At 43.1% G+C, this 16,639-nt stretch overlaps 2 protein-coding genes across 2 annotated transcripts in view; both read right to left on the bottom strand.

The window, feature by feature from the left end:
* Positions 1-8,675, bottom strand: part of kcnma1a (potassium large conductance calcium-activated channel, subfamily M, alpha member 1a) — a 136,793-nt gene extending 128,118 nt beyond the window's left edge. Inside the window, exon 1 of the mRNA XM_062520384.1 lies at positions 7,853-8,675. Coding sequence (XP_062376368.1) covers positions 7,853-8,140 — 288 coding nt within the window. The 5' untranslated portion in view covers positions 8,141-8,675. The remainder of the gene's footprint in view (positions 1-7,852) is intronic.
* A 4,926-nt stretch (positions 8,676-13,601) lies between these two features.
* dlg5a (discs, large homolog 5a (Drosophila)) overlaps positions 13,602-16,639 on the bottom strand; it is a 46,831-nt gene continuing 43,793 nt past the window's right edge. Inside the window, exons 32-33 of the mRNA XM_062519446.1 lie at positions 15,743-15,852; positions 13,602-15,481 (exon numbers count right to left, since the gene is read on the bottom strand). Coding sequence (XP_062375430.1) covers positions 15,378-15,481; positions 15,743-15,852 — 214 coding nt within the window. The 3' untranslated portion in view covers positions 13,602-15,377. The remainder of the gene's footprint in view (positions 15,482-15,742; positions 15,853-16,639) is intronic.

The following is a 16,639-nucleotide window of genomic DNA, read 5'->3' on the forward strand; positions in this document are numbered from 1 at the left end:
ACAGCATCTCCGATAAAATATGTGAATATGTGTGTCATTAATAACGAACAGTGCCTATTTTGATCTGAATGAAGCCTGTTCATTAGTTTCGGGTCACACATTTCAAAAGTCCATCTGTTCCTATGCTGTCAAGTGAGGGTCATCGGCTAATTTCTCCCACGACCTTAGACAACTCTGACCCTGACCCTATTCGTGACCTCATACAACTCTGACACTGACCCTATTCCTGGAGGTGAAAGGCTGGTGCCGAAGGCCACCACCACTCAGGCCATCTCGCGCCTTCTATTCCTGGACGAGCTGGACTGTCCACTCCTTACAGGGAGAAGCGGCACGGCACGGCCGCACACACACACACACTCCATCAGCAGCGAGGGAGAAAATGAGATGAAGTGAGTTCATCCATAAGTAAGTTAAGGAGCAGACATGGGCATGGGGAGGGGGGAGACTAAGGCGGGATTGGGCTTAAGTCAGCTTCAGCGTCAGTGGAGGAAGATTTTCGGGTCTGTTCCAGAGGTCTGGCAAGGCCGACTGGACAGAGCTGGACAGAGAGAGAGGGGGGGGGGGGGAGCCTTTCCCACAGCAGGTCGGCGCCAGCTGCTGCCTGTGCCGCTGGGCGGCTGTGGAGCGTGGCGGAGCGGCTTCTGCCCGCATGCCTCTTGAGCGTGTGCCAGCGTGCCATCCTCCTGCGGCGAGGATCGCCCCCGAGACACGGCTCTGCTCTGCCCGGCCCTCGCCCGTCCACCCCAGCTGTCCAGCATCTCGCAAAACCAGCACGAGACACAGCGTCCTGACCAGCACACGTCTATCAGAGAAAACACACGCCGTGGATTTGGTCTATCGAAACACACATGCGGATGCGCGAGACTATCGTCAGGGGAGTGGTTCAAACAGTGAACAGAGTGGACTGAACTGAACACAGCACTGCTGCACTTTCATCTACGGCCACAGACGCCGTCCGAATGCTATTAGTGTCCCAGCAGTGATCACAGGGGCAAAGATCAACGTCGTCTCTCTACGCACAGCAGCCTTCAGCACACCACTAGCATAGCGCATCACAGCTTGCCATAGAATTCATACTTTAATCTGCGCAGAGAAATTAGTGTGTTTTCTAAACTGTGACCGCTGAATTCCCAGTGCGTTCGTTACGGTGCCGGCGTGCCCTTGCTACTCGATGCTTCCGGACACTCTCTGAATTTGAATGCTCGGTAAAATGCTTTGATTCAAATGCGTGCTAGACCATGATCACCCCGGGGGGGCAGAGCTCGAGCCATCCCTCTGATTTCTGAGATGATTTTAGCTCAACCCTGACTAGCTAGGGGGGGGGGGGGGGGGGGTTCAGACGGCAATGATTTAAGACCAGAGGCAACAGTCACAAATGGGTTTAAATTGATTGATCAATAACCTCTCCGGCTCTTACCCATTCCATCTTCTAGATTGCATTTTATTTCAGAAATGGCTTCCCACAAAGCATAAATCTTGTATGTGCGTACTCTGTGGCGTGCTTTCAATGTGAATCTATGTATTCCGCAAGGACTAGTCTCATTTTTCTCAACCAAACAGAGGAAGTAGGCTCCCGATGTTCTCCCGTGCCCACTCAGTGTTCATCCAGAGAGGCTGGCATCCCAGCAGCTACACCCACATGCCTGCTCTGCTGTGTTGCTCACTGCAGGCTGTTTCAACCAGCCACAGGACTGCTTTCATTTCATTTGGCAGGGAGGGGGTATCCCCTCTGTATTTTTTTTTTTATTCACGGCATAGAATACTGCCGTTTCGAGCCTCCACTTCAAATCAGCTGAGAGAAATAAAAATGTAGAATAACGCCCGGAGTGGTCAATAATACAGCGTTCGACGTCTTAATTTAGCCCCTTAATATCCCATACTGCAGCAGTGATTTCAGCAGCTGCAGAGGAGGGTGGTGTGAGAGGGAACATTCCGTGGGCTTCCACCGTCAACATTCCGAGTATGGAGGGAGCTACAGTATGTCGCACTGAGCTCTCCATGGTGCTGAAGAGCAGGATTTGAACAGAATAGCAGAAGAGCATAGTTTATGCATTCCTCAGTCCCAACCTCTGCAGTTCAGCACAAGTACCATTACATGCCAGAGTGAGGCTAACAAATCCACCATCCGAGATATGCAAAGCAGCTACAACATCCCTTAATAGGTCCCAGCTAAGCTAGAACAAGTGCTCAATAAATAAAAGCGAGTGTTCTATTTTTCTTGGTCACTGAAGCCTGCAGTCAAACCTTGAGCGACATTACCAGAGGCTGAGAGACACATTGGCCTGAGCAATCCGATAAACCATAATAGGCATCAATGTATCATTCAGATTTGACATATTTACACTATGGTTTGGTGGTTGAAGTATCTATGACTTCTATGGTTGTCGTGATAAGCAACTGCATATGTAATAACAGGGTTTTTAAATTGCACTGAAGGCGTCTGCTTCTCAGAGTGAAACTACTACTGTAGTTCTACACGTATTCATTTGGCAGACAGTTATCCATGGGCACCGGCGACAGTACAGCACATTACAGGATAACAAATTTGAAATGAGTACCAATCCGTTAGCGTAATATGCTATACATCACTTTTGCTAAACTGTTTGAGTGGCTAAGATAAGTATTTGGACGATTGCATTATCATGAAACTAACAATTACCAGTTGCTCAGGATGAGGGGACTTTTCAGAGGCACAACACAGAGGCGGTTCTCTATATACAATAAGAAAATATCTAGAAAATGTCAACAAATATGGGAGTGGGAATAGGATTATACTGACTGAGGTAATCGCTAACTGGGCAATGAAGTGTCATGGATTTCCTATTGAGGGCTCCAACCCTTAATGAAATGATTTATAACACATGACTAGCACTCTACTAAATGATACAACAAAGAACATGTAGCCTCACTATATTCTTCTTGCATCAGAAGTGTTGGATGCTATTTAAAATTGTATGATGAAGTGAGCAGACATGCTTTGTTGAATGTGTCCAGCTGCTAACATTAGATAGAGTATTTATCATGGAAATTGCCTGACAGTGAACCCTCAGGCTAGCATACAGTAAACAGTTCCTACCACGAGCAGTGTCCTAGGGGAGGCCCCTGAAACTGAATACACCGTGGCTATTGACTGATTAATACTTTGTCTTCACTGAATGGCCATGGCTGTCACCGAACAACGCAGCAGCGCATTGTCATCCATTTTTAATGAGACGTTCGCCGTAAACTTGAGCTTAGCATACAGCATCTGTACATGATACACCACATCTTCTTTTACAAAGCTTGTGTCGCCTGTAGAAAGTGCTCCAACTCAGTTTACATAGTACTTTTGATATGCTGGGAATGTACGATTTCATAGTAAAAATAATAAGCAGTATAATAAGAGGTCTTTCTTTTAAAAACTGAAACACTATTTTCAAAAGACTGGTAGCATTATGTCTATGTCTGTGTCTATTTTTATTTGTCCTCGACCCCTTGAGCCATTGGAAAAAAAACCCATTCATCTCATTATGGTCCTCTCCAGAATGAGACTGAAATGCCAAAAAAGACACTGGACTGGCATGGCAGCCTGCCACTGGCTCCATCGTCTGCCCTGGTCACTGAGGGGAAATGGAGCCATATCACAGTGCCAGGCAGCCAGTGAGGCTCGGCATCCATGGAGATCCCTGAAGGTCATTCCTATGTCCTCTACTCTGTGCTGTGCTGTGCCTGCTCTCTCTCTCTCTCTCTCTCTCTCCCTCTATCTCTCTTTCTATCTCTTTCTATTTCCCTCTCTCTCTTCCTCTCTCTCCTTCTCTCTCTCTCTCTCTCTCCCTCTCTCTGCTGTGCTCAAAGCATCAATTATGATGTGAAGCGCATTTCCATGTCTGAAAATCACTGTGTCTCTCTCTCCTCTAGCCGTGCCAGAGGGACGAGGCTAACCGGCGGGGCACAGCTACAGCCACGTCTCTGAATGAGCTTTCAGAGCTGAAGGGCTCTCTTGCATGTGCCATCAGAACTGGCTCGCAGCAGTGGCTGCACAATGGCACAATTCCACCGGCATTTCCATGACATTTCATTTTCCCGTTTCCAAAGTCAAGGCAGCAGGCGACGGATGCTTTCTGTCCACTGCCACCCTGCCTCTACTCTGTGGTGACATCAAAGACAAAAAAACAACAGTGGATTTACCTCAGAAACAACTGGAAGGATGAAAAGAGGCTTATAATTCTGCACTGCCAAGCTTGCCTTTTATTTCCAAGAGCTCAAATAATTGGATCATCAGCAGCGTCAAGTTCTTCATTTTCTAAAATTAGCTGCCCGGACAATAAAATCATCCACCGTTTACCACTCAGCCATGCAACATACATGCCCGCCGCTGCCATGCTGATATGCCATGTGCCGCAGGTCAACCACAAATGATAGGCCATGCAGCTTTGACTGAAGATGGGCACTTGTGTCGGGCACTTGAGAGACAAACAGCTGAAACAGCTGGCTCTATTGCCCCAGGGCCACGAGGGGGGGGGGGGGGGGGCTGCCATCTCCAAGCGCAGTTGCTATCGCTGCCACGCAGGCCTCCCTCTCCGGGGCTCAGGCCTGGAACAGATATGCTAATAGTTTTCCGGAGCCAAATTGGCCTCCCTTGGATCAGGTGGCTTAGGAAGCAGCCGAGCCGCGGCGAAGGCATTCCCGCTGCCTGAGCTTTTTCCTGGAGTCAGGTAGACCTTTCCCATTGAACCATGACCCAGAATAGCTTCAGAGGGTGATGAAGGCCTTTTAATAGCACGGTGACAGCCGTGACAGGCAGGACATGAACTCTATTTCTACATCATGTTATACATGGCTTGATTTGATATATGGCATTTATTAACATGCGTTAGGCCTATTAACCATTGGTGCCCTGAGAACACCACGCGGGGTAAGTTCCTATAATGAAACTGACGCACTTTACTTCCGAGTAAAAGAAATCCTGCTCTGGTGAAACATGCTGATTTTCCCAGCATTCTAATGAACTGATCAAGCTTGCATGTAGTGTTCAAGTTCGTTGCTGGACTATAACACTAGAACTAGAAAACAAGACCTCATTCTCTAGTAGTCAAAGCAAGACCTCAAGCTGTGAAGCTACCAAAAGGATGTCAGAAAGCAATCAAATGAATGTCATTCATTGTAATAAACAAAGAACACTCAACGATTAGTCATAGCAGAGTCCTACTCTAGAGTACTTGGACAAATGAAACAATAAATTTAGGGGACGTCATGCTGAAATGATACTTTGTTGGGCGTAATGTCATGTTCCTTGTATCATTCCGTGGGTTTTAGTCTTTTTTAGTCCGTCATGATCTGTGTGGCCGGCACACTGGGATCCAGTTAGTGAGCGCGACAGCTGAACCCAGGGCGTGTGCGCTCTGCTGGTCTGGCGAAATGCACCCGGCGCGTTGCCAAGCACGAGGGGATACACAGGCACACAACAAACCCCCTCGCTAGGCATGCCCACAATCCTGTCTGCATTAAAGACAAACAAAACTCCAAGGCTCTGTCTTTGGGCATCTCTCAGGATATATCCATGTGGCACGTGGGAAACCACAGCTCTCTGTTCCACTGTTGGAACTGTTTCTCAGTGTACCGGGCAGCGTTTCCACTGCGTTGACATTAAAGTCACGTTCAGCCACCGGCAAAACTAATCACAGGCCAACAAGCTGAAACTGTTCAAGCAAAAGTGATTTCTGGAAAAGCAGCTTCATGGTGTTTGGATTTAAAGGAAAGAAAACAAATAGATTTGATGTGTTGTATTTATCAAAACAATTTAAAGCAGATTGACTTTTAATAAACTGACAACTGAAAAGCAACTTTTCGTGTTTTCTATCCAATTGAAAGGTTAATATTTTTTTAGAATGCAAGATGTTTATGTTCTGTGTCCAGAAATGAGGCTATTTAACAGTGCATGTACTTACTTCATTCAAAACTAATTCCACTGCAATTAATGTTTGAAGCACACACAGTGTCTAGTGCATACAATCAACTGCTTAACACTGAGCTACATAACTCATGCGGGCTTGATGTGCACAACAAATGGGACACTTCACATGCAATTCTGTAATAAACTTTGCATAAGGTGCATCCAGTCAATACAACTATGCCAAGACTCATCAAGACATGGTCATGGGTGTTTCCCTCCGTTCCTTACTATGCTCTTGGTTAGGAAGCCCCATAAGGCACTGCAGATTTCCAAATCCTAACTAGGTAATGCGACCACTACATATACATCAGCACTGATTTGGCCTCAGGCCAGTAGCAGCGTAGGAGAAAGGCCTGGTGGTGGTAAAGGGCTGAAGACATGCTATCCTATCTCCCTCTTCTCACCCCCAGAGGCTCAACATCCCCCAGTTTGTCCAATCTAAGGCCCCTGTAGCCAGAGTCCCATTACTAACGCCATGCCAGAGGGACCTGGCTCACCAGTCAGCTGCACAGCGCGATCACATTTCAGTCCCTTAATGCTCCTAACAAGCATGTTCCTGCTGCAGCCCAAGTGTCAAAAGCCCTCTGCAAAGTCACCCTACCAAACTTGAGGAAAGGCTGTGTGTGTGCACGGGCTGTTACCTCCTCCTCAGAACGTCGGCCCTTTTTCAGACACTGAAAGGCAAAGCGACACGGGGTGCATTCTTAAAGGCTCCAGCACAGGGATCCAATCAGGAGACCAATTACGGAGGAATATGAAGGCGAAATTGTCTTTGTCTTCATGATCAACCAGGCCGGCCTTCGCTCTCTCACCAGCCTGTGCTGTTAATGGAGGATCTGAATTGGAGTGTCCCCTGATAAGGCACAACACACGACACTGAGCTGATTGTGCTTTAACAACTTCCATCAGGGGAGGTCAGGCAGAGAGGTCAGCCACAACTGGACCTGCAGACCTGGCAGTGCAGTTTGATCATCTAGTTAATGAAACGATAAGGACGACTGGGGACTTTGCAGATATCGTTAACCCTCTCCATTTTAATAAATGATAGCTACCCAGTCCTGTATGATTGGTGATATGGACTTGCATATTTGAAGAATGGAAGTTACAGTAGTAACCACTACCTCCAAAACACTCAAATCAGCCTCTGCCTAGACCATGCGATACCTATTTTTGACTGACATCTTGAATGAGTGGAAGGTTGGACTTGTGTAACAACAATGAACTATATTGTCTCAGATTATAGCTCATCATTGAAACCAACACAGAATGACAACCTTTTGCTGTTTGATAAACAGTTACAATCATAAGACACAAGAATGGCTGTCTTGTTATCAATAAAACAAAGACATTGTACATCACAGTATTGTCTACAGAGCATAAGGGAATCTCAGTTATTCTTACTAGCTGACAATACTGTCAACACAAAATGGTCACTTCAGAGTCATAAGGAGCCGACAAATCAACATAACCACTGGGGTTTTGATAAATATTCTGCTAGAATTTACATATGAAGCATGCTGGTTAATGGCCCGTGGTCATACAGTCATAATGTCTTGTGTACCATATTCATGTGTACCATCCACATGAACATCTCATTGAACTCTCTTTAGTAAAGACACTGTTAAAAGCCATTCCCCAACACATTTTCCAGTAGGCCTAGCCCATCTCAAACTAATTAGGTGCCAGTTTTAAGCCACTTTGAGGTAAACATGAGGCATCTCAACTGACATAATACACAGGGAACAGGTCCACCACAATGCTGCCCTGAGATTAATTAAGCATGATCCCACTTTTGATATCTGCATAATCATTATGCCATTTTATTAAACATAACATTTTATAATGGCACATTTCCTAAAAGTGTCAGTTCTTTTCACAAATCAGTGGCCTGGATAAACTAAGCATATATTGACTGCTTACCTTAGGTTTGATGTTACAGTGGCAGCAAACAGTCCACATGTATTTGAGGGTCCTCCATAGGAGAATGATGAAGAGACCCCCGAAGAACGTCACCATGGATGAGGCAAGGAATGCCCACCACATGCGCTGACCATTGTTGTCACAGGGAACATCTGGTGAGAACGGGATGATCACATCCATCTTGGATATAGAGACAGAAGAGTCCGAATTTCTATTATAATTGATATTATTACTCATTATAGAGCTGCTGCTGCCATAGGAAACGTTGCCATCTGCCACGGCTAGCATCTAAAAGCTTTGGAGAGCTCCTGCCAGCGCCCCCAACCCCAGTCATCAGCCATATTGCTTCAAATATCCCTCACGATCGTTCTATATTTTGATCCAGTTCTCCACAATATGAATATTCTTTTTAAAAGAAAGGGTTTCTTCTCGGTGAAATTGGATTGTAACAGCGAGTCTCTGTCCCTCTGCTGGATGCATTTAAATCCGCATTAATGACGACTTATCGTTTTCATTTTGAGGGGGGTTCCAAAACGCTCAGAATAAATACCACCTCAAAGAAATATTCATACTGCAGCCAATGCGGCTGTTGTTATTCACAGCTGCGTTAGATGACCTGTGACAACAGCCAACAGACGATATTCTCAATCAACTATACGTGCGAACGCGCTGCTTTCCATCCAGCTACACGGTCACTTGAAGGTAGCAGATCGATTTCGGTCTCACCAACGCCAAGTTAATCGATAGCTTCGGCCGTTTTCAACTGGAGGACGATATTTTGAGTTTCCAGTCGTTCACTTGCGCTACGCAACGAAATAAACTACCTCAAACGACGGCATTTCCCTTAGCATATTCGCGCACAATGGCATGCGATAGCATAAATGTCGCCGTCCCCATTCACTGCCTTCAGCCTCTTGCGGGCGGCCAGCTGATAACGCCCGTCAGATCTGCTCCAGAGATGGCTGGGGAGATTTACAGGTAGGAAGGCGGAGCCAAGTCACAATAATAAAGATGGACAAAACGCTCTATAGCTGCGCGACTGCTTATTCGCTCGTAACCGCATGATTCTTTTAAGGCATTAAATATATTTTTCATTTTTTTACAGGCGAAAAAACACTATGCTATTCTCGTTCAGGATGTGACATTATCACGTTGCGACGCGGTTCTGCAGTTCAGGCTCTGCTCACCACGTCTTCGCCACAACCAACAGTGATGCAACAACAGCCTTTAATTCAAAAACACGCTGCCATCTTATGTGGTTTTATGTCGCATAACATATTTACGCGGGTCATACAGACATTTCCACCATCAGTAAATGGAATCAGAATGCACATGATGTTTTTCCTCCGCGTTTCTTAATCAATATGAAACCAGAGCACTCCGATTTGAGGTTGAACGCGTCAAGTGAAGGTGCGCCCTTGCACAAGGGCAGGGATTTGGTGCGTGCCGTGGACGAAAGGACCTGTTGAGCCTTTAGCAAATTACTATTTGGAAGAAGCTAAATGTTTCACTTAATGATAATTCTATGTAGACTTTTTAAAAATCACGTGACTTAAACAATTCCCATCATGCTTTATAGGCGCAACTGCACATAAAGGCAATGATTAAAAAGTAAAAATGATCCAATTTACATCTGGACCAGTTGCAGCATTGGCCCACAACCAATTGCCTACAGGCTAAAGGTTGATCTGGAAGTGGCGTGATTGACAACATGGTGTCCCCTGTCAACTTTGAAACGTAAACACAAATAAAACTGTAGGAGGTGTAGAAAAGATGACATGAATGTTTTCTTAGAGTCATATTTACAGTCTGAGATACAGACCTGTGCCTCTACATCTGGGCCTACACTGAAATAGCCACGGTAACCAAATCTTGCCAAGCTATGGCCTTCCTCAAACTTTTACCGCATGTGTAATGTGTGCGTAAACTGATCTGGGAACTATAGCCTGCCCACCAACCTAGTTATCAACACTGACATGATTTAACTAAGTATGTGTAAAGTACATACCTGGTCAAGTAGCTTGCTGAGTTAACCCAGGAAGGGTACAAAGTAAGCATGCTATGAGCCTCTGTGCAGCCCAATGGACAGGCTACAGATGGGCTTATGGCATAGCCGTTTTCCAGTCAATTTGAATAAAATACCAGGTAATAACATGAAAGTATGAAATATATGTATTTTTAAAAATCAGTCTACCGGGGACTATTTTCGCCATTGCATGAAGAAAGTGGTCGGTATGGATTTCTGTGAGTGCTTGCAAGTCCTCCTACTGGACAATTCAAGAACTGCAGAGTCACAAAATGCAGCATCTCCCCTGTCTCAAGAATATTTACCTTTACTCAAAACAGATACCACCATAGGCACATCTGAAATATTTCAAATAACATGTCATGTGCATGTTTTCAATTTGATCAGTTATGATTGACAGTTTACATTTGAGGTAAAACTCCATAGCGATTACACATAGCCTATTCCTTATTTTATAACATGTTAATGGTGCGTCAGAATGAGTGACAAAAATGCAAACAGACCTATAGGCTATGAATTGTACTGTACAACGTACAGTTGGAGTAAATATCTGGATTTGAAGGCCAAGTTTCAATGCAGTTATTTATGGTGAGCAACAGGATCCTGGACTGATCATCTTCCAAGAAAACCCAGCCGGCAGCTGTCCAATGAGCTGGTCTGTAGAGGAACTGGTTTCTACAGGAGCCGGAGGACAGGACTCTTATACTGCTGACAGATGTAAAGTTTAACCTGGGATCAGCCAGGTGCTAATACATAGCTTGAGGTCAATAGGGAATATGCTGACAGAGCTCAAGCTAACTGATCAAGATATTAAACCAAAAAAAAAAAGAACACCCTTGAATTCTTCCATGACACTCATTCTTGGCTTAAGCTGAGAAAGGCCAGGCTTACCCACCCAACAAAGATCACCAATAGTCAGCCTTGCTGCATCTTCTCAAGTTCAGATGAGTTGTCAGCAGCTGTCTTGAAACAGATACTGTGGCGGAAGACTCTAACCCTTTCTAAAACAAGCATAAGGGGACTTGGAGGACATGTTGTATTGGGCCACACTATGCAGTGCTTGCAACAGGATGGGTAGAGGTGGAAGTCTACACTGGACTAGAGATCTCAGGCACAAGTGGCAAGTCTTGCATTCAATACGATTGAATTTCCAGCTTCCAGCCTATTAAAAAAGTATGTAAAACCATGGTATGAATAATTTCCTTATCAGACACTCATAGCAATAAAGATTCATGTTCACACTTCACCCTTGATCCAAAAATAACTATTTTCCCAAATGAAATTGTCTGTGAAATGGAACCCTTGCTATATCAGCAACAGTATTACTGATAGCTAACTATCTTTAGCCAAATATCTGTTTAACTCTGCAGAGAACAATTTCTATCTAGGTATCCTGGCAACACGTTTCTGCTGCTGTAGCAAAATGGAAATTCCTCATTTATTCCTGTAGACCAGCACATCTGTGGCTCAAGCTATTTTTAAATGTGTGATTTCATATTCTTACATTTCTCCCCAACTAACCCTTAAAAACATTCATTAGAGATAGATTATTTGCAAGGTCAATCAAGTGCAAGGCTAGTGTATTTTGCTCATTTTACATGGACGATGCACAACGTTTACCAACCTTCAGTTATAGAAGATGAATTACTTTTGGATCATTACGGAACAATATCAAAACCTATGCCATGTTATTTACCCTCTCAAATTGAACATTTCCTTTTGCTGAAATGTGTTTTTTTATTGTCCTTTGCTCTTAGTGCTGCATGCCCCCAGCCATGGGTCTCAAACTCTCACTATCTTGCGAGCGAGCTTCACTCTACGCTCATGTTGCTGTTCACAGGAGAGGGCCACAGGCCCTTTCCCTCTCAGCATGGCAATACTCTACGCAGGCTCACTGAACATGGAACCATGGAGTCTTACTCAAATCTACTAAAATGAGATACATGCTCAGACTAAGGGAAAGCCTATTTAAGCCTACACTAACATCTAAAATAAATGGCCAACCTTTTTATATATATATTTAAAAAAAAACTTTGATCTTAATCCCCATTAGTGGACTTGCACATGGGTGGACAGTATAATTGTACTTTAACAAGACTTACCTCTGGTCCACGCTGGTCAGCTAAGCTGAACGTGCCACAAAGCCGACTAATCGATTACATTAATGATCCTCCTGTTCATCTACCTGAAGTGACACGAGTCAAGGATTTAACAGACCGCACAACACAGCTTTTTGTTTTCAAGCCAAATTTCTCTCTCGAGTCCTTAACAGTCAGTCTCTGCATAATAATGAACATTGAGATGATCCGCTCTCAAGGAACATGGCAACACACCCTCATATTTCAGCTGCATTCACCTAATCTAAACCAAAAATAATCCGCTAGATAACACTAAAACAGCATTAAGATAGATAAGATAGATAAGATTTACCCAGATTTCCTGAGAGAAATCAGGAAGGTATCAAACACAGACTGGGTCCATTTTTTTTTGTCGTTTCTAAAGCCAAAAATATTCACACACAAATAGTTACAAATAGTACACACTTAAAGTTACTTAGAAAAAGCAGATGAAGTTGTAAAGAATCATCAATGTAGCCTTCCCCATAGGGGTACTTTATTCAATATAACAAGCAATTTATTCAACTTAAAGTTACACTGTGTCAATAGACTGCTTACAGAAAGAGAAAATGAGACCAGTTAAGATGAAGACTGACTGCATCGTGTTTCAATCCCTTTATTCATTGCAAAACAAGGGGGGCACTAGACAAATAACAGTACTGTATCAAGGTCTGCAGGCTGCAACATAACCATATTTTTTGGTGAGGGGGCAGGATTGTCTAAAAGACAAAAAAATCTTATTTTTGTTAGGAATAACACAAAGCAGAGGATGCCTACATTTTAATTCAGCTAAACCAATCTATATGTAGTAATGTGTTACTTTGTTGCATTTCTTATGTCTAGTCACAAAGTATACAAATGCCTTAAAGCACTTGGATCAGTAAATATTTTGTTGCACAATTAAAATACACTTTTCAAAACATATTTCTGAAAGACAGCACTACACCAGGAATTCAGAGTGGCTTATTTCCTTGTCAATTAACCTTACAAGAAAGCCACAGGCAAAAAGGGAACAAGCAAGTAGACACAACTTGTTCGACTAAGTTCAGAGACAAAAATAAACAGTGTTTCCATCCAAAGCTTGAACATGGCAACTTACAGAATCATTTCTATATGAAGCCTTTAGTGAACATCAGTGATATAAAAAATAAAATCTAAGCCCTTTGTGTAGAATTCCATTTCAAATATTGGTTATTAAAACTAACTTTTGACAGAACACCATCACGATTTCCCTCATGACAAGCAGTGGCTTGACAATGAGATCCCAGAGTGCTTTAAGCATATTACCAAGAGATTTCAGATCTTACTCATTTGTATTTGATATGATGCAGATAATATTTACCATGGACATCTTCATTAATGATGGTAAACATGGGCAACATGCATTTTGTAATATATATATATCATGTATTGTTATCATCTGTAATGTCCATATAATTGGCAAATAAGATTATACAACTTAATACACTTCAACAACCTCAAAGCAGCAGCACTGATTCTGCAGCCTCTCACCAAGTTATTCTGCACTGTATGTTAAAGTTTCTCCGAGCTACAATGGGCATACTGATTTGAGTTACGATGCATTAGCTTGACACATCAGATAACATTATGTGATACAGAAAATGACTTTTATTCTTTTGTTAATGCCGCAACATTTCATACAAATCACATTCTCTTTTTTTTTTTTTTTTTTAATAAAAGACAATCCCAATCACAACAGTACCGGTCATCTAGTCATCTTCTATAAAAAATACCACCAGATCATGATGCATCCCTCTTTTGAACCAAATACTAGCTATCTATTAAGAAAAATAGACATTAATTTTACTTGAAAAAATGCCTAATTTAAAACACAATAGTCAACATTACAACTTCTGGAACATAGGTTTTCCCCACTGAGAACTGTGCAAGACGATATCCCTTTTTTCAAATGAGAATATATAGGCCTATGAGGAACATGTTTTTGCTATTTAATTTCAGAATAAAGGCCATTGATGAAATGCAAGGAACATACTGTATGTGTGATACACTCAAACAAATATTCGTTTTACCATAAAATGAAGGTACCTATTAAACGGTCTACTGGAAACCTACCAAATTGCTAGATTGGGGTCTTTTTGCAGGTGCAAAACCAACAAAAACAAACAAACAAACAAACAAACAGGAGACAATACATAAAGGATTTGGCACAGCCTTACGACGCAGGGAAAGGGTCGTGTGACATGACGGGGAGAGGGGGAAATAGTGTGCCTCTTCAATAAAAAATTAAATAACAATGAAATTTCACTAACATTGCAACAGATTTAAGAAAATCACTTAATTACCCTGCACCTTTTTTTCTCTCGATTAGGATTTGAAATGGGCAACACATAAAAGTGACTGACAACCACAAACAGGTAGACCAAATGAATGATGAAAAAGGCTTCAAATCACCTAGGACATGTTTGACTGCTTCATGTTGCTAGGCCTGTGGCCTACACACAAATAAAAAATAAAACATACTATATTCATATATTTAGCTGAGGAAAGTCCACGTGAGTGTGCACTTCAGTACGCATGACTATGACGTATTCTTTTAAAGATAAAAGTGATTTGTGGTGGTTCCAAGAGATTGTTTGAAAACACAGTGGTCTGTCTAGCCCCGGAGTGCATTCTGAAGAGGCCAGAGAGAGGCCATTGCCATTGTCATCCGCTCAGGAGATCTCCTAAGGCACTTCCGCTTGCCCCACCACCCCCGTCACTCCCATTCTTCATCTCAATACCCATCTCAGATTCAAGCTGCTGCCCCCAGCACAGCAATCACTGTGCACTACTAACCTCTTAGGTTATTTTCTTATACACTTCATGGATGCCAGTCACCTAAAGTGATGTGTGATGAGAGAAAAGCCACTCGCATGCCATTAAGACCAATGGCTGTGTGAGCCGAACTGACACTGGGGTTAGCAAAGACTTCAATTAGGGGAACAAAGAGGAAAAAAGTACACATTCAAGCAAACATTAAATAACAATTCACTGACTTTTTTTTCTTCTGTAAACGTGTGTCTTCAATGCAGCATTACCAAACATCAGATATCCATCGGGAAGACCAAAATGAACACAAAACATAAACTTCAGTGCTATAATCCTGTTTCCCCACACACACAACAACAACAACTTCTGGGACAGCTACTATCAACATAACAAAGTAGGAAAAATAAACACTATAGATGTAGTGTTGGATGTAGTGTACCTTTTTTTTTAGAATGTACATCTGTTTTAAGAGTCTGTGCACGTGTGTGGATTGCAGACAGTAAGTGTGTGTGTGTGTGGGTGTGTGTGTGTAGGTGCATGTGTGTGTAACCACAGATGAAAGGCAGTGAGCCTCCAGGACTTTCCCGGACCTCTATGTGGGGCCCAGAGGAGTCCACAGAACTTTGCTCTGTTCCTGATCAACTATAGTTGTGATCTGAGTGCAAATGTAGGCCAAAGTGCCGCCTTGGACAATACCTGGGAGGAGGAAGGACAGAAGGAGACATCTTTAGAGGCAACACAAGTCTAAAAAACAGGTACCTTACAGGTAACAGGTACTAGAATTGAGCTACTCGGGTCACGCAATGATACAAAAGCACTAAAGATCATGTGCATAATAATAATAACAACCACCACAACAATCAATCATCATCATCATCGTCATCATCATCATCACCATCATCATCATCATAATTATAATCATAATAATTATCAAAATAATAATAATAATAATCCAACCTGTAAAGAACTTGCTATACTCCTGCTCAATCTTCTGTGCGACTTCAAATTGCTCCTTGGAATGTTTTTGAGAGACTTTATCCCGCAGGAACACTGGGTCCTTCTGTTCCCTATGGAGAGCACATTAACATCACTCTAAACCGGCCGCTCACTAGACTTGCAGCTCAGAAGACCTGGAAAGTAGCACTCTGTCTGTGAGAGACTATGAGGACCAAGTATAATATGTCTTTATGTTTATCCAGCTACGGAGAGCACATTAAGATTACTCTAAAACGGCAGCTCGCTAGAAATACTCACAAGTCTCATTTGAACTTTAAATGGCATAAACAAGAGAGCTGGAACCAGGGTTATTAAACTGTGCAATAAGATCTGTATTTAAGAGGACAGAAGATTATGGCTAGAGAAGCAACACTAAGCAAATGACCTCAGATGCACACACAAAAAAACTCTCGTTGTAAAATGGAGCCATGTCCAGCTGTTTGGGATTACATAAGTGTGTGGGTAGCAGAGAGAAGTGGAAACGGTGTGTGTGTGTGTGTGTGTGTGTGTGTGTGTGTGTGAGAGAGAGAGAGAGAGAGTGTGTGTGTGTGTGTGTGAGAGAGAGAATGAAAGAGAAAGACAGAGACAGACAGAGACGAAAAAGAAAGAGAGAAATATACAGAGAGAGCGAGAGAGACACACACACACACACACACTAGCTGGGATAGCCCAGTGAGGGGAAAGCCCCCCTGTACTGTATACCCAGTGAGAAAACAAGACATGCTAGATTCAGCATCCCCAGCTCCTATTGGGCAGCTACTCTCCCTTTTCTATTTCAGTAACGTCGTCAAGGTCAGCTAGATATTCGGAGGCCAATGCGGCTTCACAGTAAAGATGGCCGACGCGCTGGAGCGTCCT

The sequence above is a fragment of the Sardina pilchardus genome, chromosome 18, assembly GCF_963854185.1.
Source record: "Sardina pilchardus chromosome 18, fSarPil1.1, whole genome shotgun sequence".
Classification (NCBI taxonomy): domain Eukaryota; kingdom Metazoa; phylum Chordata; class Actinopteri; order Clupeiformes; family Clupeidae; genus Sardina; species Sardina pilchardus.